Raw genomic sequence first — 21,518 nt, forward strand, 5'->3', positions numbered from 1 at the left:
GAAGGGGCCGGCCGGGCCCGGGAGCCGCCGGGAGCGGGGCTCCTGCCGCAGGCACTCACAGGCGGGTCCTGCAGCCGGGACAGGGGGTACACAGCCCAAGGCCGGCAGCAGAGAAAGGCGTGGTGCAGAGGCAGGGGGAAAGGAGCTACAGAATCAGAGACTGTTCAAGTGAGGGCGCAGCGGTTTAAAGATCATCTAGCCCAACACCATGCCAGGGGCAGGGACACCACTCCTGAGACCACATTCCTCAAGGCCTTATGGCACCTGGCCTTAAACACTGCCATCTACTGCCCTTCTCAGAGGTGTAGGATACCCCAAAAGCTGCTCTGATACTGCAAAAAGACATGACTACATCTTCTTTCAATGCTGTGACCACATACTTACCCCAGTACACTCATGATACTAGAGACAACAAAATAAAATACAAGGAAACTTTATTTTTTCAGTTTTATCAACGTTTTGCTCTGTTTTTTGTTGGTTTTTCATTGTTGTTTGCTTTTGTCTTCAAGCTGCTTATTAGTTGACAAGTCCGGTCAGTTTTTGTATTAAAAAGGATTTTGATGGAGGTAGCTTTGTCTCTGTCCTGGCTTTTGCTTGGTCTTGCCTGCACACTTGTCTCAGTAAACAAACTCAAAATAAAATTAAGAACGAAAACTGGAATTCCAGGCGGAGGCAACGAGCAATGCAGCCAGGTTCTCCATGTAACAGACATGGCGCTGGGGCCTCCAGTCACTATGTACAGAGTCCATCATACATCCATCCCCCTCTCTCCTAAACACACTCCTTGCTCCAACGGGCTGGCTGCAGAGGAAGGAGTTTCTTCTCCTTCCAGAGACCTGAGCAGCAGCTTCCATGGAGGGAAACAGCACCCAGTCAGGAATGTCAGGCAGAGGGGTAGAGTGTGAAGGGGTGGGCTAGGGGAGTCACTTCAGCTTGGCCGAAAGGTCAACAGCACTGGGCCAGGAACTCACTGCTGCTGGGCCACCTGCAGGGCGAGAGAGGAGGAGCTGAGAACTCCCGGGCTGGTCAGGGAGCCCAGCCCGGGCCCTCCCCCCGTGGCTCCCGTACTGACCAGAGCGGGTACGTACTTGTTGGGGCGGGGGCGGCGGCGGGGGCTCGCTGCTGCGGTTGGCCAGGCGGCTGAGGATGTTGCGCTCCGACATCTGGAGGCGCACTGCCACGGGGGGGATGCGGGCAATCGTGGCGGGCAGACGGGTCACATCGGCCTTCATGTCACTCAAAAGCTCCTCCAGCTGCTTCAGAACTACAAGAGAAAGGGACATCTGTTCGGACGGGAAAGGGACACCCCAGAGGGGACAGCACTGCTGAACACCTATCCCGCCCCTGTTTAACACACCGCATTACCTTTGTGCAGCACGGCATTGGCTGGTTTATTCCCCGCCATTGATTCCTTGGATAGGTGCTGGTGGCTCTCAGCCAGGCATTCCACCTCTGCAAAACGTGTGTTCAGAGCCATGGAGGGGTGAGATGGGTCTTCGGACATGTTCAGATAGGCAGCTCGCCGCAACTGCTCCTCGATCACCAGCGCTTGCTCCAGGAGCTGCAAGGTGAGGCAGCAATGATCTTTCAGCAGCTGCCTCAGAGGGAGCCTTGTCTGTGCCCCCAGTCTCTCCCGATCCAATTCCCCACCAGCTCATAAGGTGAGATTGTGTAGCTGAATCTCTTTCCACCAGACAGTTTTACTGACTGGCCCAAAACAGTAAGGGCTTCATGAAGCAAAGTCAGATACACATATTGGGTTTAATAGACTACTGCAAGTCCTCTAGTATCCTAATTCCTCCTCTGATTCTTTTTACCCATTCTTTATGAGGCAAATGGGATGGAGATTACTCCTTGAACACAAGGGAAAAGTATTCCATCCTATTTATAGAGAGAATCTAGAATCTTGTAAGCATTTGGAAAAATCAGCTGGAATCCTGTCAGTGCAGCATGTATCATTCAGTCTGTAGTCAATCACTGTTTTGCCCAAGACTGAGACCTACATGGCTTTTACCTGATGGCAAATCACTCCCACAACTAAGCTATGTTCACTCCTAAAGAGGATGAAGCAGAGGCTGAAGGCAGCCCTTCCAGCAACCAGTGCTCTGTTCAGGTACACGGAGTGCGTTGTAGCAGACTGAGCAGAAGCTGTGATGAAAACAGCCACTTGAACCTTAAGCCTCTTGCTTACCAGTTCTTCAATAAACATTTGAACAGACAGCACTTAATCAAGCTAATTTCCAGAAAAAAGGGAGCTCCTATCATGGAGCAACTGCATGCTCCTGAGACATACTGCTTTTTTATTACCCTAAAACAAAAGGTATTGCATACATCTTTCAGTTTCTTGGTGGAAACTCAGAAGTGCAAGAACCTGTTCTTAGAGATCCAGGCAGTTATCACACTAAAGAGAAATCCTTACCTTAAATCTCCTTGCCAAAAACTTATTCTTTATTTCCAGGAAGTTACCCCTGTTCATCTCACCCTTGAAGGGTTCATTGAGGATGGCGTAACGTGGATCATTCTGAATATCCTGCCAACGGGCATAGCCATGACTGAGATGGGATGAGCTCAGGCAAACAAAGGCAGTGAAAACAAGGGAATACACAGCCCAGGCAGTACTGTTCTCCAGAGGGAGTGGGGAAAGGGGGTACAGAGAGGGGATGAACAGGAGCCAAGGAAGGGGAATGAGAACTATGTCCTGCTAAGTCGTAACTATGCTGCAGGAAGCTCCCCCTCCCACCATCCCTTTCACTCTTGTGAAGATAAAGCACTCTCTCACTTAACCTACACCAGTCAGATCCAGAACGGTCACTTTCAGCGTGACAAGTCATGTACAAGGTGGGAGAATGTGTCTGTCATGGCAAGGATACTTGATAATCCCAGCTAGGAGCCAGTAGTCGTGACGCCGATGCCAGATCTCATAGGTCTTCTTGGTGACAGTGGCAGCCCGCTCCTCATTCTGCCAGAGGGAGTGTAGTTCTGCAAAGGCAAGAGACACCAGAACAGGTGGAAGTTATTTCACAAATACAAGCAGGAGCTTATAAACAAGTTCAAGTAGATAAGGATCACATACCAGTGAAACCACCATCTGCTATGTTGAACATGAAGCGCTGCTTTACTGCCTTCTTGTGCCTTTCATCTACTGACTCTTTCAGCATCTCTCCGTTCTGCAGCATCACCACATCTCTCTTATCATCGTCCTTTTTCTCATCTGTACACACAAGAAATTTTTAAAACAAACATGGCAGATACTGCAACAAGTTGGACCCACAATGAATCCTTGCAGAAGACGGGTTAAGGAAAAGAAGGGAGTTGTCATGCCTCACCTTTCTCATCCAGAGTGATTATGGGAGGGTCAGGAGGATTCTCAGTAGCTGCTCTGTCTTCCACTTTCTCCACATCAGCTGCAGGAAAGAAGGGGAACATGAGATGCACAGGAACATAGCAAGTCCACAGTTTTGTTCTTCGAGCAGTGAAACCCAATACTATACTGCAACTTTCCACTGATTTTCTACATTCCAGTCTATTTCTTTAGGATTAAGTGCTTTGTACCTTTGCTTTCTACTTCCATTGGTTCATCTGGTCTTTCCTTCACTTCCGTTTCCTCTACTTTCTTTTCATCCGCTTCTGTGGAGTTCACTGGGGATTTTGCTTCCTGGGGCGGTGTCTCCACAGGCTGAGCACACTGCTGAGGACAGTGATCAGTGAGACACAAAGTATAGCAGCGCACGACACCAGAACACAGTCACAGTCGTTTGAAAAGCAAAGACATACACAAAACTGTGAGGCTAGTTCTGAGGACCAGAGAGTTATCTTCAAGTATCACTCTAAAAACTCATCTCTGCCTCAGCTAAAATGAAGAGGAGGCAGAAGTAGAGAAATTCACAATTACAAGGCAAAAAAGCCAAAACTCACCTCCATAGGGGCCTCTGTTTCAGTAGCAGAGGCACTGAGCTCCTTCTCTGGTTCAGAAGGCTCTCCTTGCTCCTTAGCACTAGCTCCTTCTTCTACTTTTACTCCATCTTCTGTGTATTCCCCATGCCAGAGCAGCACAGGAGACAAAAGAGAAGTAAATCAGCAAGGTCCTTCCCTGCTACCAAGACCACTTCTTTGTTCCCAGAGATCAGGCCCATCAAAATGGAACTAACATGACTCCCTTTTCCTGCCCACTACAAATGCTGGGCTTCTCACTGATGCCAGCTCATCCCAGGAAAGTCAGTGTCCTCTCTTGCCTTTAAGGGCTTGCACATGTCTTTGGCAGCCCTCCTAACATGAGAGTAAGTTGATCTGCGTCCAGCCCCAGACCCCAGCACCACAGTTCTGGTGCGGGGAACAGCCAGGCCAAGGCCAGGACGCAGGGCTGTACAAGAGGGAGCCCTTACCAGGGGGAGGAACAGGGGCCGGTGTGTTCGGCTGCGTATCCCCTGGTGTCGAAGGAGTTGGAGTTTTGGGGGAGGGTGAGCTGGGCTGTGACAGTTTCTTGTTCTCCTCTATCTCTGCCAGTTCTGGCATACTCCAGCGGCCGTTCACATGCTCAAATTCCTGCACCTGTACAAGGAGAGAAAGATGTATCACTGCAGGAGTCTCATCCTTACACCTGTAGAGGCAGAGCACTGAGCACACAACAAAAGCAGGTGCTAAAGAAGAGGTAACTCTCCAGCTCAAGACCCCGGTGACTACAGCTGTATGTATGGCCAGCAAAGGCCACACAGCTCTGCCAGGCACTCACCTTTTTGCGTATAAGCGACATGACCCCAATGCGAGTAAGGACGTGCTGCCGAGAAAGACCTTCCCGCGGGACCCCATCTGCAAAGGTCTCGGCACCATCAGCTCCAGGTTCACATAAATGGCGCATGAACAGCGAGACATAGGCCCTGCAGGGATTGAGAGACAAGCAATTCGTCCATAAATTGCATTATCTGGAGACATGCACTGTCAGACCCCTGCCAGCACATAAGGGAAATTACCCTGAGACTCTTAACTCATAGTAAGAAGTTCTGGACCTCCAGGCTCCTTCAAGGGAGAATTTCCTAACAGAATCACTATGTACATACAGGACACACAGCTTACTCAAGAATCTTGAGCCAGAAACAGTCAAACACAAGAAAGACTCTGTGAGAGTATTCCCTACATGACTGTAGAGCCATGCTACTCCTATAAAAGCATTTAGTTTTGGTGACCGAAGAGTCAGATCCAAGTAAGAGTTACCAACAATGCCAGTTTATACTTCAATCTCCCACAAAGAATCAACCAATATGTTAAGGAAATGTAGTCTCCAAGAAAAGGCCCAATTCTAATTCTTCCCAGACAGGTCTAGCTGCTATCACAGTCTTCCATTCCTGCCTACAGCAAACTCACTTGAACTCCTTCTCTGACTTGCCCCGGAGGTCCCGAACAAGCCACTGAGTGGTGAAGGCATCCTGAGGTGGCATTCCATAGCGCATGATAGCATTGAGGAAGGCTTTCCGCTGGCGAGCGTTGAAACCCAGCACCTAGAATGAAAGAACAGACATATAGCAAGAGGAATACAGGAGCAGCTGGGGTGCAAATGCCTTCCCTGGCACAACTTACCTCGATGTTCCCTCCCACACGGGCCAGTAATGGAGGCAGAGGCTTATCCTTGTCATTTCTCAGGCCCTTGCGGCTAGGCCGACGAGCTGCTGAAGAGAGAAATGCAGCTAAGTAAAGAGACAATGCACACAGCGTATTTCTGGGAGAGTACTGCCCCAGCAGGAGAGCACCACAAAACGTGTACATCACCCAAATCAAGTCCCAGCTGTTCCCACACTCAAACCACCCCAGGAACTGTCTCCAGTAGAACTTACCTTCAGATCTCTCATCAAAGTCCTCGTCCCCTTCTTCAGAAGCAACTGAATAGTCTGACTGATTATCTGACTGGTCATCCTGCCAGTCTGAAAGAAAAACAGCACGTGAGCCTGAGACGCTACTCCGTTACTTCCCAGCAACACATACTTACACCCGCTTTTCCCTCAGGCTCCCGTGGATTTGTACCTCTATCCTCCTGTGAGCCATCATTGTAGTTCACTTGCTTGCGAATACGTTTGCCCTTGCCCAGATTCCTGGCCAGATCCTCCTGCTGTTGCTCATAATGGTGACGGAGCAGCTTCTCCCAGTAATCAGGATCTACCGATTCCTCCTGCTTGATAATTTCCCGTTCAACCTCCTCTTCCTCCTGGCAGAGAGGTAACCAACTTAGGGCCCTATGATCCAAGTCCCAGCCTGTCATAGCAGATATATGCCTGCCTGCTTAGCCTTAAAAGCTTCAGAGCTCAATTAACTTAATTGATCCTCCATCACTCAGGAGAATGTATTAGCTGCCATTCACCTCATACTCACCCCCATCTCCTCCTCACGAACCACATACTGGGCCACCTTGAAGGAGCTGAGATATTCATTCATGCCCTGAAGTTCAGTATCTTCTGTTTCATCCTGGTTCCGATCCAACAGACGCTCAATTGCTTTGTCATCGTAGTGGATGACGCTACTGTCCTCACCTTCTTTGTTATCCCCTGAAGGAAGAGTACAGGCACCATTGCTGTATGGATCTCAACGGACTATGAAAGGGAATGCCACCCTAGACCCTCTCTGTGGAGCTATAATCAGCATTGTGTCTACAGTCTCTCACTAAATAAGGAGCCAGATGTCCCCACCCCCTTCACTTCTACTGCCAGGCACTCACCCCCCTCAGTAGCTTCGTCCTTGAAGAGCTCTTCAGTGCCAAATTTGAGAATGTCATCAAGCTCCTGCTTGGACATGGAGCCTGTCTTGGAGCCCAACCCTGGTCTCACTACCAGGTGAGTGAGCATCATTTTCTTCTTGGCCACCTGAGTGATACGCTCCTCCACCGAGGCCCTTGTCACAAAGCGATAGATCATCACCTTCTTGTTCTGTCCAATTCTGTGTGCACGGCTGAAGGCCTAGAAAAGAGACGCGCTCAGAACCATCTACAGCTGCACAAGAAGCAGGTCTGACATACCCCACCTACCTCCACAAGCCTCTCCCACCTGCCCTCACATTCGCTCTTAGCTTTAGTGAAGGCTGTGCTCTAGAAGATTCCTCCACTATTTCACTTCCCATCTCTACCCATCCTCACTGCTCCAATTTTGCACATTACTAGAGGGGAAGTTTCACACTCTTTCACTCTTTCTGATGATTTAATGTTTTCTCTTCATCAGGATTACTCCATAATGAGTGATCCCATTCAGACTCACCTGGATATCATTGTGGGGGTTCCAGTCTGAATCATAGATAATCACAGTATCTGCTGTGGCCAAGTTAATACCAAGACCCCCAGCTCGAGTTGAAAGCAGAAAGCAGAACTGCTGAGCTCCAGGAGCTTAGATTAAAAAAAAAAGAGAATAAAAGTAATCAAGAGAGTGTGCAGTACTCAAAGAAGAATTTGTAATTGACCCACATCACCTGACAGGGAATTGCTACTAATGTAAGATTCCAGGAAAGCAATAGAAGACTTGGGGCACAACAATCCCATGAGTATTAAGCACATACAAGGCAAGCCTTCATTTTACAGAAAAAGTAGGTAACTGTATACCATTGAAGCGATCAATAGCCTCCTGACGCATGTTCCCTGTGATTCCTCCATCAATCCGCTCATATTTGTATCCTTCGTGTTCCAAAAAATCTTCCAGAAGGTCCAACATTTTAGTCATCTACATGTAAGAAAAGCACCAGCACAGAGAGTGAGGGACACGTGGATACCAGATCAACAGACTTCTTTCTCAGGAGAAGTATTCCATGCCTAAAGGTTTTTCTCCATATACCTGAGAGAATATGAGCACCCTGTGACCTCCTTCCTTCAGGTTCTTTAACATCTTCTGGAGCAGCAACAGCTTTCCAGAGGCTCGAATAAGTGCACTACCATCATACATGCCATTTGGCATTTTTGGAGCTTCCTAAAAAGAAAAAGAGAAAGAGGGAATAAGGTGCAAAGCACAAAAACAGCTTGGAGGGATGTAACTTTGCCTTAGCCCTCAGCTGATGCTGGCTCCACAGACCTTGGCACAACCACTGCCCGTATGAAACATCAGTGCTACCCTGTCCCTGTTCTCTTGCCATTTGACTCCTACATACCCTCCCTCTTTTCTTACTTAGTCCCTACTCTTTCAGTCTTCACCAGCTCACACGAGTCAAAAGACAGCTCCTACCTATCACATAAATGTGCTAGAAAAGAAATGGCCTTTCAGCTTGCTGGGTCTAAACAAAGACAGGATGAAAAAAACCACATGGAAGCAAAAGGAGAGAAATGGGAATCCCTCCATGCCTCACCTAGGGAGCTAACTGGCTTATAGGGAATTTGCTCATACAGAATAAGTCACTGGACATACCATAGCAGCCACAGGAAAGAGGTAGGGGTGGTTACAGCACTTCTTCAGATCCATAACAACATTGAGCAATGAGACTTGGTTACCACCACCCCGTGCATTCAGTGCCTCAAAGTTTCTTGTCAAAATGTATTTATAATATTTCCTGAAAACAACAAAGAAAATAAAACAACTCAGACAGTTGTCATGAGAATGACTAACCTACTCTTCTTTTGCTAAACTCTGCACAGCTTCTGGCATTACTACCTAAGTGAGTGCCACTGGCAGAGCTATCTCTTCATCCCTTACACCAGAGCTCAGGATTAGCCCTTCCTCTGCTCTAGTGGCAGCCACTATGCAGAAAACCCTGCAGAGTAAGGATAAGGCTGCTTCAGCCTCCTCTTTGAAATGGCAGAGCAGAGAAACAACAGCTCAACAGCAGGTGCTCTCTTCATCCCCACACTCACTTCTGCATGGGACTCAGCTCCACTCTGACAATGAGCTCAGTCTTAGATGGCATATTCTTGAACACATCAGCCTTGAGACGCCTCAGCATATGCGGGCCCAGCATGTCGTGCAGCTTCTTGATCTGATCTTCCTTGGCAATATCCGCAAACTCTTCTAGGAAGCCCTCCAAGTTACTGCAGGGAAACAGACACTCAGCAAACGGCACAGAGGAAAAAGAGCAAAAGAGCAAGCGAGGGGAAGGGAGTGACAAGACAGGCAGGCTGACTGGCACTGCAAGACATACTGGAATCTCTCGGGCGTCAGGAAGTTCAGCAGGTGGAACAGTTCCTCCAGGTTGTTCTGCAGGGGAGTTCCTGTAAGCAGCAGCTTGTGCTGGAGGGAGTACCCATTCAGCACACGGAAGAACTGGAAAGGAGAGAGCAGGGAACAAAGTGGGAAAATAAACCAAAACACACACACACACAAATACACCAAAGGCTCATTAAGTCATAGGCTTACAAAAAAAAAACTAGAAAGTTGACACCAATCTAGGGTTCAATTTAGATCACATCAGCTGTTTGGACAAGAGTTCCAAGTAGTTCACATTCCAGCCAGGGTTACTAGACTGATCTTATTTGGATCATTGTTCTGCATAACTAAATCATGACTGCAGCAAATCCTCTGAGCCATCAGGTGCAAGTAGGTTTCCTTTGCTCTTACAAGTTACAATCTCTTTCAGACCACAAATCATTTCTAGACTGCTGTACTATGTATTTTTTCTTGCTAAATTAGTGTTCCACATTCCTACAACTACTCTGCCTTGAGAATTCTAGAAATAACTAAGTCACTCTTCCTATTCATATCACTCCTGGCAGTGTTCCAGAGCCCTGAACAAGCAGAGGAGAAAAAGAGCTAAGGGTTTGCCAATGTGTTTTGAAGGTAATTTGCACTGGCTTTCACAAAAATGAAGTAATTCCAGACAGATGTAGTGAGCAGTTAAAAGTACTGCACTGAAAAGCACAAGGGTACCATGTTCACCTGTACAATTTAACACTAAAGCAGTAATTTATTATCAGTTTGGCCATTTCTTTGCTTACCTTACACTTAGCATGATACAAGGTCAAACTTAATAAAAGCAGCTGTACTAGATGGCAAACAAAAAACATGCCACTTGTGTTTTGGTTATTGCACCAGAAGAGTACTTCTAGTGGCTTCCATAGGGATTTATCTTTCTATGTAGTTATAGTTAAAATATTTTTATTTTGGAATCAAAAGTGGAAGTTATTAATTATATCTGCAAAACTTTAGGAGATGACCCAAATTTGTCAAGAAGCACTGACCTAATCTATCTTGCAGCCAAACACCTATAAGCTGCTCTTATAGGACAGGAAACTGCTGTAGAGAAATATTTAATGGTTCTGCATAGTGTCATAGTGTGACCTTGAGCCTTTACATCCTCTTTCAATTAATGAATATTAATAGTAAGCATTCATTCCTACTTCCAATGGTTTCAATGCTAAGCACAGAATGGCATCCAGTCTTAGTGCCTACAATAAAACAAGATCTAGAAACTGAACTGCATGCACAGCTGTGATGTCTCAGGAAGATACCTCATGCCAAGATCCAAAACACTAAAGCCATTTAAACAAAACAAACAAAAAAAAAAGAAATCTAGGAGCAATTTTCTTTTACAGTCTCCAAGAACCTCTAAAGCCAGCTTTCCAATAATAATTGGTTTTGGCGTACTGAGCACTGGAATCCAGCTGAAGACAGGCAAATCAATACCAGAATTAAGGCACAAGGCCCACCTAGGGAGGGGCTGGATTAACAAAGTACAGTCAAGTCTACTCAATTCAAACAAGCTTAGTTAAGGTGCAAGCTCATATTAAAGCAGCTATATGGCTTTCAGCACCTACCCAGGCATTTTTAAACACCTCTGCCCACCTTCAGTTTCTGTAACACCTAATTAGTTCTGCTACAAAGCCAGATCAACACAGAGAGCAAGCCTACTCTGGAAGCAGAGTAATTCTGCTCATGGAGCATGTTTTATGCTCAGCATGGTAAACCTTTACAGAACAGAGGTGGTGCAGGTATGTGATGCTTTCAGAGAAATAATTTTGTATTTGAAAGCAACAACCACATCCAGGTGTTTCTGTTTTTCAGTCTAGACCAACTGCCCATTCACCTGGAAAGAAAGCTGTTTTAACCAGTGATCTGTATAAGTAAAGTTGTTGCCAATGATGACTGATCTCCAAATACAGGCTGTTGATTTTTCTTTTTATTAACGCATCAAATTTACTACTGAACAAATGACTAAGAGCTGTCTCTCTCCCCTGCAACATATGCCATGCCCATGAGCCACCTATGCTTCTCTGTACCTTAGACTGGTTGTTCTTCAGTCTGTGAGCTTCATCTACAATGAGACAGGCCCAGTCAATAGAGCCTAGTATGGCCATATCAATTGTGATCAATTCATAGGAGGTGAGAAGCACATGGAACTTGACAGCAGCCTCCTTCTGCAAAGGAAAAGGATGAACATGTAATGGGACAGAGGATGTGGTGTTCCTCCATAAAGTCACCCCGATGAGCCGCGGCCAACAGCACATCAAAAAACTTTCATACCCGCAGTGTCCTGTCACAAGACTCAAAATGCTGCCCAAACCATTTTAGCCTTTTAATTCCCTACTGCTCTCAACACATGTAAGTCTCCTCAACTCCCTCAGTACCTGCTATTTTTGGACAGATTCCAAATATTCTAACAAAGATGTTTAACAAGTAAGTAGTGAGTAGAGGCATGTTAGAGAATTGAGATTTGGAGAAAAGTGGCTCATCAGAAAGCTAAGACTTCTAAAGATAGTGTACCATGAAACTTTAAATTACTATTAATACTTAAGGCTGTTCTATTTCAAAGGAAGGAAATGAGTCTGCCTCTGCCACTGAAAATGCTCTAGCTGCCATCTTGGTTTTACTAGGAAGACTTCAGTTCTGCAAGAAGTAGCCACCTAGGTCAGAGTCTTCCTTCATGTCTGGGCACAAAATGTAATTTCTCACATGTCTGGGTATGGCCTGTCATCCAATTCCTCAGGATGAAAAGGTTAATATTTTTTTTTGTATATTTGTGTTTTACACACAGCAGCAATTCTGACATCAGCTTAGATCTGTAGAACTAAAGATGCAGAACTTCACAAGTTAAGTAGGGAAGACAGAGAGACTTGCCTAGGGTCAGTACTACCTTAGTCAACTATCTTTCTCCAGTACTAAATCAGTTCAAACTAGCAGGAGTATTTAAACAGTCTATAGCAAGAGTCAGAATGTCCACTTGTCATCAATTTTCAATTATTTCCCCTTGGATGATAAGCATAATCAGTTCTCAGGGACAGCAGAGTATCTGAATCTCAGCTGCTCAAAGTTAGTTGACTGCATCTCAATTCAGGCTTGTGTTAAAGCAGAGCTCTGTACCTTCATTCTGGATGCTTTTTTGCCTCCACGTATGGCATTATCCTCAAAAGTGAACTCATTCTCACGGATGATGGCCCGGCTGTCTTTGTCCCCAACGTAGGTCACTACATACATGTCTGGGGCCCACATCTCAAATTCTCGTTCCCAGTTGATGATTGTGGACAGTGGTGCACTCACCAAGAAGGGACCCTTTGAGTGGCCCTACAAATAGAGCATTAGATGACTGCAATCACTAATACAGGCAGCCTCTCCCTGAGCAATGACCTCCCAGCTCTCACCTCTTTGTATAAGGAATACAGGAACACTGCTGTCTGCACAGTCTTTCCCAGACCCATCTCATCAGCCAAGATTGTATCTGTGCCCTGGGCCCAAGAGAAGCGCAGCCAATTCAGCCCTTCCAGCTGGTAGGGATGCAAGGTCCCCCCTGTTACATCGAGGTACTCCGGTTGCCGGTCATATTTCACTGTTGGCTGTAGTGGAAAGAAGGAAGAGTTTCCTCAGATAGTTAACAAGAGTCCTTTCTTAGCCACCCTTATATTCACTAGTACAAATTAGGCTTCACAAATGACAACCAGACTAGCAGCAAACCCAATTTCCGAACGGCCAAAGGCATCCAACAAGAAGCCTTTTCTTTTTTTTTTTGTAAAACCCTTTTCACCAAGAGCTAGGGAGTCTGACCCAATGGACACGGTGGACCTTTGTCTGAAGGCTCCCTAATGCCACTTATTCTTCGGGCTATGAGGGAACTCCAAACCGTATGTTGTTCACTCCTCAGTTTCCTATTTATCTGCAGGCTCCCCAAAAGAAGCAGCTCTATCAGATGGCTCCAAAGCAAAAAGCAGTAACTCACATCTACTGTGGGAGTCTCAGGGGGTCTCTCCAGTTTCCGCATCTTCACTTTCTTTAACTTCTTACCAGGCCGGCCCTCTTCACCTCGCATCAGCTCCCTATGCAGACACAGGCCCAAGGACACGTAAGCTTAATGGCTTTTTATTAACAGATGGAGCAAAAATTATTGCAGAGAACAGAAGATCAATCACCCAACTCAAACAGGCTCAAGAGAACAGGGCTGGAACCTTCATGGTAGAGAGGAAGAAGGTCCCTGCCCAAAGGGCATAAGGCACAAGATGCTTCTTGCCCATTTCCATCTATTAATCCAGCTAGTGCTAAAGGCTGACATACTGAAGTACTTTCTCTTGAGGGAAGGGAAAGGAAAACAACCTCTAGATACTTCTACCTGTGATTCCAGTAGGCTTGCTTGTAGAGGTCATAATCTTGAATATCCACATCTTCACTTTCCCAGGATGCCTGGTCATAGGGTAGGTCTCTCCATTTAATCAAATAGTGGACATTCCCCTTCTTATCCACACTGCAGAAGAAACCAGTAAGTCTCAAGCACAGTGAGATGGCAGTACTCCCCCAATCCATTCAAATGGAAGGGAAGAACTCTTAGTGAAGCAGCAGAAACAGAACAACAATGTCTGTCATACCAACAAAGAACTCCCACTGTTTCTCCCAGTCATACTGCAGTTTAGCTCATCCCCTCTCCCTTAGCCCTGCTTAAGGTCTTTGTTGAAAATCCTCTTTGTTACACCCCCTACCTATGATTAAGGATCCTGTGGATCATCATCCACTCTGGCTTGATCCCATATCGATAGAAACGCTCCTCCATCTCAGCATATTTGGGATCCTTGTTTTTTCTCTTTCGGCTTTTCTCTTCTTCCCCTCCAAAGTCTCCTGAGGGAGGCTCATCCATATCATTTTTGCGTTGGTAGTTACGAAACATGACCTGGCAGTGCAACTCCAGCTGCAGTCAGGACACAAGCAGTCAGTAGGTGTTTCAGCATCAAGTGTCCACCCTCATGCCATGGTTAGGTTCCTGCACTCACCTGCAACTCGGACACCCAGGAGCAGTGCCAGTAGGACATGCCCTGCCATTTGACAAAGAACTGCCTCTCAGGCCGACCCTCCAGAGGCTTTGGTGGTGGAGCATTGGGGTCTGCGTCGGGCGGACGTGGTGGCGCAGGGCCCACTGGGGGCTGACCCCATTTCCAGATCAAGATCTTCTGCACCTTTCCTTTCAAAGCTGGGCACTGGGAAGTTAAACAGAGCTTGATGCATCACAGTGTATGTACTCTAATATGTAAGCACTGAAGAGCAGAAAGAGTCACTTTTATGGTTTCACTACACAGATAGAATTTGCTAGGCTTGATGAGCCCAGTAGTCTGTCCAACTATGACTTCACTGAAAGTCCGTGCAAAAAAAAGTCTGCTGTAGAACTAAGGGCCCAACATATGCAGGGTTTTTTTTGTTCCTCACCTTATGAAAGCAATTAGCATCATTTATACTACCTATTTCAAGAAATTTCTGGGAAAGCATAGTATTTCTCCTAACCATCTACTAAGAAAGGTCTTGGCACTACAAAGCTTACAACAGTGCAAAACCAGTTTGTCTCAGTATCAGTTTGAATTACTTTAAGCACTGAATTTGCTTGCACTTGACATCCTGCCTCTACACACATACAGGAGCCCAAAAAAGTGATCCATAGCATGCTGGACCATATTACCCTGCATGTGGACAAATCTCTTGAGACCCAGCGGCTGTAGCCTGGCTCTTCCCACTGTCTGGAGAAAGCAATCAAGGCACAATACAGCTACAAAAAGTCAGGCCTTTAAGCTTTGTGACAAAAGCGTGTGAGGAGACAGTCTTCAAAGGACCATGTATTTCCACGGAAATATGATGATCCAAAGGGATTAGATCAATCACCTCTTGTAGCAATAGGACAATGGTACAAGCAGAAACTCACAGTGCAGCGAGGACACAGCCATTCTCCATTGGGAATCTCAGGCAGCGGGGGATTCAGACAGTGGATGTGATAGGAGGAAGGACAGGCATCACAGCACAGCAGCTCTCCTCCATCCTTGCAGACTCTACAGAACTCCATATGGTGGTCATCCTCTTCCTCAGCATCTCCCACGACATCCTCCAGGATTTCCTCACCTTCAGAGTTATCCTCCTTTGCTTCCCACTGAATGCCCTCTTTTTCCTTTGGGAGACATAAATCAGAAAAACAAAGTCATTATTTCATTACCACAGAAACAACCCCAAGTCACTTGACATCCCCCTCATACATGATTTCTTGCATCATTTGGGGAATCCAATACTCACACAGTGTGGGCAGCTCCACTTGCCCTCTGGAGCTTTCTCCATGTCTGGGTCCAGGCAAACCATGTGGTAGGCACGAGGGCAGGTATCACACAATATAATTTCTCCTCCCTGCTGGCACACCTCACAGTAGTCCTGGTGATCAGTCTCATAGCCATCCACAGCCACTGTGGAGTCCTCCTCACCTGCAGAGGGTGATGAGGAGTTACTGCAGTACAAGCCGCAGGTACAGGTTTCCTACAGCCAGGGAGAGTTTTCTCCCAAAAGCCTACACAACCATCTAGAGATCCAGAATACAAAGCTCTTAGTCCATAGAAGTAAACAGAGCAAGAAGGAAGACCTGGAAACAGGAGCAAAACAAGTCCCTTTGTGCCCCCTTCCACCCATGAAATAAAAGGTACAGTTAAGGCCCGGAAAACTCATTACTGCATCTGTTTCCCTAACAAAGAACTCCTGAAAACTTCTGAAAACCTTTTCCTTATTCAAAATAAAATCAAGTTCTTCCTTCACAATCAATTCTCCCTCAAGTATGCTATTAAACATCAAAACTCCACACAGACTTCTCTTTCATCTTCCTACACACTTAGCTGTGCTTGTCTCCAACTGGTTACAATTATCTTTACCTTTCTTTTTCTTCTTCCCAGCCTTGAGTTTTTTGCGACTGCGGCTACTACGGCTTGTAGATCCGTCTGACACAGAGTAGCTGTTGATGCTGGCATCATCAAAGTCTGACTCCACATCCAGATCATCATCTTCACTCTGAGGCAGGTAAGAGAAAAGATTTCTTACTCTGACACACATGCTGGGGAGCAGCTACCAGACACACCCCCAGGATTACTAGCACATCATGACCTCCTCCTCACAAGGTCAAGAAAGGAGCATCACTTACTGATGATCTTTTACGCTTGGAACCAAATCCTCCCAGTTTGATTTTCAGTGGTGCCACCTTCTTTGTTTTAGGTTTCTTGATATCAGGAATACGAGGACTGGCCTTTGGCTTCCGCCGGGCATTGGGTCCTGGGAACACAGGAGGCAGAGTCAGCAGGGCTATGGCCTTGACACCAGTCACATTTTATCCTCCTGCCAGACTCTTCACTCACCTTTGCCCTCCTTTGTCTTGGCTTTCCTGAGTGGCACATCTACAGGGGGCTGCGGCAGGACAGCATCCACGTTTGTCACCATACTCTCGACTACTGCAACGGCTGCAGCTGCAGCAGCTGCCACAGATGCACCTGAACTTCCCTTGAAGGGGTTGTTGGTGCTAAACTCCCTCCATTTGGCTCCCAGGACCATCATCATCTTCGACACTGCTATTTTAGGGTTCTTGGCTGCAATAAGTGGCCTGTGAACAGTTAAGGAATGAAGGAAAGGTTACTGAACCACCCTGAAATCTAGATTATTCCTCCCCACTGCCACCCCCATCAGCACCTTTATCTCAACTACATTACTTTCTAATCTCTGATCTCAACAGCCAATGATCTCCCCACTCTCATCCTTCACTATGTGAAAGATGGAAATTTTTGGGTGCAAAAAAATGGCATTTAGCATAGTAGGGAAGAAAGGGGACTGGGAGAACTTGCACCATCTCAATGACTGAAAGCAAAAAAGCTAGCAATCAATTATTTTACTGTTGCTTCAGTTTTCACTCTAGGTACTACACTAGTGTGCACTGAGGCTTCAAAATCAAGGGATCTAGTTTTGCTAGTTTTGTCTCATCTCTTTTTTTGTTCCCAAGTCATTTCAAGTGTAGGCTTGCAGCTCACCTGACAAACTGGCTGAAAGCTTTGTAGTTGGTGAGTGTGCGGTAATCCTCCTCTGTGAAGATGTGATCAATATCCTCCATGCCCCAATCTTCCAGGAGCTGAGCAGATGACTTTGGCTCCTATGAAAAGAGAATCATGGCAACTCTAAAGAGCAGAGCTTCCACACATCTCCCACATTCCACAGATGACCCAGGGAATTTTTTTTCCCCCCACATCCATTTATCACTACCACAGGACACAGCTGCAATAGCAGATCAGTGGAAATGGAAAAAGTATTTGGATGCAACATAAATTCCATGTGTGCTTAAAGTAGTAGAGAGGGAAGACTGCAAGGAGGGAAAAAGGTGAAGTCAAGAGGGTCTAGTGGAAGAAGAGACTGCACAGTCCCAACTCCCTGTGCAAACACTAAGGTAGAGTACAGTGATCCCCCAAATCAGATACAACATGGGAATGAGAAGCAAGCAGGCAGCAGGGTAGCTTGTTACCTTTGAGTCATCATCTTCTTCCTCTTCTTCCTCCTCCTCCTTGCGTTTAGCTTTGTTTTTCTTTTCCTTCTTGGGTCCTAATTTCTTCTTTTTCTTCTTCCCAGGGGTATAATCACTGCCCTCACTGTCAGAGCGCAGAACCTCTTCTTCTTCCTCCACAAACTCATTCCCCTCACCAGAGCTGTCCCCCAGCTGGGGAAGGAGGGAGAGATCAGCCATGAGAAAATACCCTGGATAAGCACTAAATACTGTTCTCTCCCCAAGCTCCACAGGATTCATTCAAAAGATTGCTGCTATCAGCCAACAACAATAAGCACCCTCACCCTGTACATCCATATTTTAGAGTGTGACCTTAGGCATCCTTTTTTTTACCTCCTTCTTCTGACGCTTGCTGAGCTTAGGAACTTTGGGTTCCTTCAGTTTCTTGGGCTTCTTCTTCTTCTTGATTTTGGGAGTGTCAGCCTCTGACAGAAGCTCTTCTTCTGGCTCTTCTTCAGGTTCTGGATGTGAAGAGGTGACATGTCTCATTCAACGCCCTTCTGCACAGTACCGCATAGCCCCCCTTGTCTGCTTCTTGCTACGTACTTACAAGCAGAGGTGGTTACAACTCTTACTGTTCACAACAGATACTCAAAAACTGTATCCTAAGGTACCACCAACATGGTTTATCCCCCTCCCAACACCACCTATTTCCACAATCTTCCTTCTCCAAGCAGAACCGCACTCAGAACTTGGGAACAAGAAGTTTGCCATAACCCAACAAGAAGATGGAAGAGCATAAAACAGATGGCCACACCTAAAAGGGGCAAAACAGTGAATTCATGTGAGAACCCGAGTAGGATACTGTTTCAGTCCATGGATCTCCAGGAAAAAAACATCTAGCCTCTTCAGCAGTACAGAACATCCTACAGCTGCATGCAAAATACAGGCCAGTAAGCCACTACTTTTCCTCCTCCATAGGAAAGTTGTTACTCAGCAACTCTATTCTGATCCAGATTAGACAGAACCTTCCCCCAGCCCCAGCAGCTAGCAAGCCGCCTGCCGGGCCCGAACACACGTGCCAGCTCCCCAGCAGCAGGGCACACTCCCATCTGCGCGCCCCCGTTCCTGGCTGCCCTTGGCCCGAGGGGGCAGAGGCAGCCAGACAGCCCTTCCTTCTCTTTGTGGCAGGCTGCGGGAGCAGCGCGGCCACCCGCCCTCCCCGCCGCCCCGCCCACTGCACACAGCCAGAGTCACTCCTTCTCCCTCCAAGGGAAAATGGCCTCCTGACCACCCGAGCTGGGCAGGATGGAGGAAGCCACAAGTCAGAGGAGATACTGCAGCCGGGGTTGAAACAGCACAGACAGACATCTCAGAACCTGGAGTCCCATGCCTGGCCTCTGCCATATTCCCAGCCAATGGATATCTCTTTACTGCCATGGTACTGCAACACCAGGTCCTTCAAGGATCATGCATCTTCTCCCCCAAGTCCTGATTTACAGCCTCTAATGACCCACCCTTTCCAAGGTATCACCTAAACTGCTCCATCTTGCAGTGACTTTACCAGTTTTTTTGCAAACATATTTTCATTACCGATAGTCCCATACTGCCCAAGATCTCAGAGGTGCCAGAAAACTCCAGAGATGAGGCTTAAGAAAAAAATGCCAAACAAACAAAAACCCAAAACTCCACAACACCATCTTCCCTCCTCCAGTTACATTTCTCGCATATGACACAACACTCCAGTACGAGTTAGTAGGAAATCCCACACTTGTCCTACAATTGACTACATACATCACTCATTTTTCACAAGGAAGTGAAGAATCCAGATGCATGTCCACAGAGCAGGTCATCAACAGCAGCAGCAACAAAAAAAAAAGCAAACCAGAAGAAATCCCAGGGTTCTAACTTAAGCCTCATATTGATGATGAGGATGCAAATACAAGGGGAAAAGCAAGATGCAAGGACTAAAGAAAAGCAAAGGTGAGCACGCAGCACAGAGTAAGAATCCTCAATAATTGGGTGTGGTGATGAAGGAAAGTGGGTCACGCAACAGCCCAGGGCAGTTTTCTCTGGACGTCAGCCGGTCTTAGCTCCCAGATGAAAGCAAGCCAGGCAACCTGCCCTTTCACATACTACCTCCTCTTCCCCCTCCCCATTCATGAAAATTGAAATTCACAAGCATTTCGGTACCCTGTCAGAATTGGACGCTCTGCCTCCACCCTCTACACCTCCTCCAAGCACAGGCCCTGACAACCTGCAAGGGCTTGGAACAAAGTCAGCTCCACCTGACACAAAGCCTCGAGCCTCTCACTTCAAAGTAACCCTGGGACTCGGATATCAAAAGCATACCTGTGACTTGCAGCAAAAAAAGCAAAACCAAAACCATTCCCCAACACATCATGCACTTCACATATTCAGCTTGAGACCAATATTATCCCCACTCCACATGCATGCCCTGCAGGCTCCCCATACCTGGATGCTGGGGGATAGCGTTGTTCAACAGGATCTCCATCTCATCATCATCACTGCCCCCTGAGCATGGTGATGGAGATCCAATGCCCGAAGCCATGTCCTCCACACCGGGGGAGGCCTGGGCTTACACAGGTTATCTGTCGTCTTCTTGCCAGTCTGGCAAGTACTTCACTGAAAAGAAAAACAGAAAGTTACAGCAAACCTGAACTCCGGTCTCTCAAGCAATAGTGCTACTAAGAGGATCTGTGAGAAAGCTTAGACAGCAACTTTACTGGCTTTGGAGCCTATGGATAATAGAACCACCGGCAGGCAGCAAGTATCAGTTCAGAGTTGTGATAAAGCAGGCTTTGGAGACACTAGATATTAAACTGAGTCAGCAACTCATCGCTGGCAAGGAAGCCAAAACAGCTGTCCTAAAGGAAAACTCTCCCGTCCTCTGCAGCCGGACGCGCTCGGTTATTTCTGCCTTGTGCCGGGAGAAGGCAGCGGGGCAAGCAAGGCAGCCGGGCTTCCAAGGGAGCCCCGGGGCCAGCGGGGCGGCTGTCAGCGCGGTGCCCTGGCCAGCAGCCCCAGCCCGCCCCGGGCTGGCACTGCAGCGTTGGCCCAGCCCCTGCCCGGCCGCCGGCCGCACACAAAAGGCCGGGCGGGCTCGGCGGCCCCGCTCCGCCGCCCCCGCCCGGAGCGGGGCTGCGCGGCGCAGGGCGGGGGCGGGGGGCACCGTCTCCCGGGCGGGGGCGCGGGGCGGGGCCGGGGAAGTCCGGCGGGCGTGCGGCGAGGGGCCGCCGCTCCCCGGGGGCCGGCGCAGGCCTGGGCTGCGGGCACCGGCGAGGCGGTTGCGGGGCGGGGGAGGAGGGGCCGGACCCGTCCTGCGGCCGCCCGGGCAGAGGGACGGCGCGTCCCCGCAGGAGCTGCGGCCGGAGCCGACGGGGCGACCGGCAGCGAGACGCGTGTGCCGGCCCGGACGCCCCAGGAGGCGGCAGATGATGGCCTTGCCCGCCCTCGTTCCCTCCCGGCTCCTCACCCGGCTCCGGACCCCGGCTCCTCTCTCGCCGCTGCCGCCGCTGAAGGGAAAATGGCTCCGGCCGCGGCACCGCCTCTTAAAGGGGAAAAAAACCCGGCTAGGCCCCGCCCCCTCCCGCCTACATCCCATAATATGCCCCAGGACCCCGGCAACAGGCCCCGCCCCCGTCTCCCCGGCAAACACACACCCCCTTCCCCCCCACCCCGACATCCCATAATACTCACCCTCCCCTCAGAACTTCCCACTCACTGCCCGGCCCGGCATCCCATAATAATAACCACCCCTCCCGCCGGTAACATCCCATAATACTGCCCCCCACCCCCCGCCCGCACCTTCACCCCGAGAAACATCCCATAATACTCCCCCACGCTCGCACCCCTTCGCT

The 21,518-nt window shown here is 48.0% G+C and overlaps 1 protein-coding gene and 1 non-coding gene across 10 annotated transcripts; both read right to left on the reverse strand.

The window, feature by feature from the left end:
• Positions 1–417: 417 nt before the first annotated feature.
• CHD4 (chromodomain helicase DNA binding protein 4) lies at positions 418–21,236 on the reverse strand. Of its 9 annotated transcripts, none has more exons than XM_063148481.1 (40): positions 21,134–21,236; positions 20,113–20,283; positions 18,031–18,158; positions 17,659–17,850; positions 17,174–17,292; positions 16,511–16,752; positions 16,300–16,427; positions 16,034–16,169; positions 15,414–15,595; positions 15,052–15,291; positions 14,135–14,338; positions 13,847–14,052; positions 13,483–13,614; positions 13,096–13,192; positions 12,524–12,715; positions 12,246–12,446; positions 11,165–11,302; positions 9,091–9,212; positions 8,807–8,980; positions 8,364–8,505; positions 7,800–7,931; positions 7,571–7,688; positions 7,233–7,357; positions 6,701–6,938; positions 6,358–6,530; positions 6,013–6,190; positions 5,826–5,936; positions 5,572–5,660; positions 5,359–5,492; positions 4,730–4,874; positions 4,383–4,548; positions 3,916–4,025; positions 3,553–3,688; positions 3,327–3,404; positions 3,074–3,211; positions 2,871–2,979; positions 2,420–2,552; positions 1,366–1,561; positions 1,073–1,264; positions 418–985 (listed from the first exon to the last, which is right to left on the reverse strand). In XM_063148481.1, the coding sequence occupies exons 2-40, from the start codon at positions 20,207–20,209 to the stop codon at positions 924–926; spliced, it is 5,835 nt and encodes a 1,944-aa protein (XP_063004551.1). In that variant the 5' UTR covers positions 20,210–20,283; positions 21,134–21,236; the 3' UTR covers positions 418–923. The 9 variants fall into 9 exon arrangements, with proteins under 9 accessions (XP_063004551.1, XP_063004554.1, XP_063004556.1 ...); XM_063148484.1 differs by having other exon boundaries at positions 5,572–5,657; positions 5,826–5,912; positions 6,013–6,193; XM_063148486.1 differs by having other exon boundaries at positions 1,089–1,264; positions 3,553–3,685; positions 5,826–5,912; positions 6,013–6,193.
• LOC134415297 (small Cajal body-specific RNA 11) lies at positions 4,218–4,356 on the reverse strand. Its single transcript, XR_010027030.1, has one exon. It is a non-coding gene; the product is annotated as a small Cajal body-specific RNA 11 (non-coding RNA).
• Positions 21,237–21,518: the final 282 nt, after the last annotated feature.

This window comes from Melospiza melodia, chromosome 2 (assembly GCF_035770615.1).
Source record: "Melospiza melodia melodia isolate bMelMel2 chromosome 2, bMelMel2.pri, whole genome shotgun sequence".
In the NCBI taxonomy this organism is placed as follows: Eukaryota; Metazoa; Chordata; class Aves; order Passeriformes; family Passerellidae; genus Melospiza; species Melospiza melodia.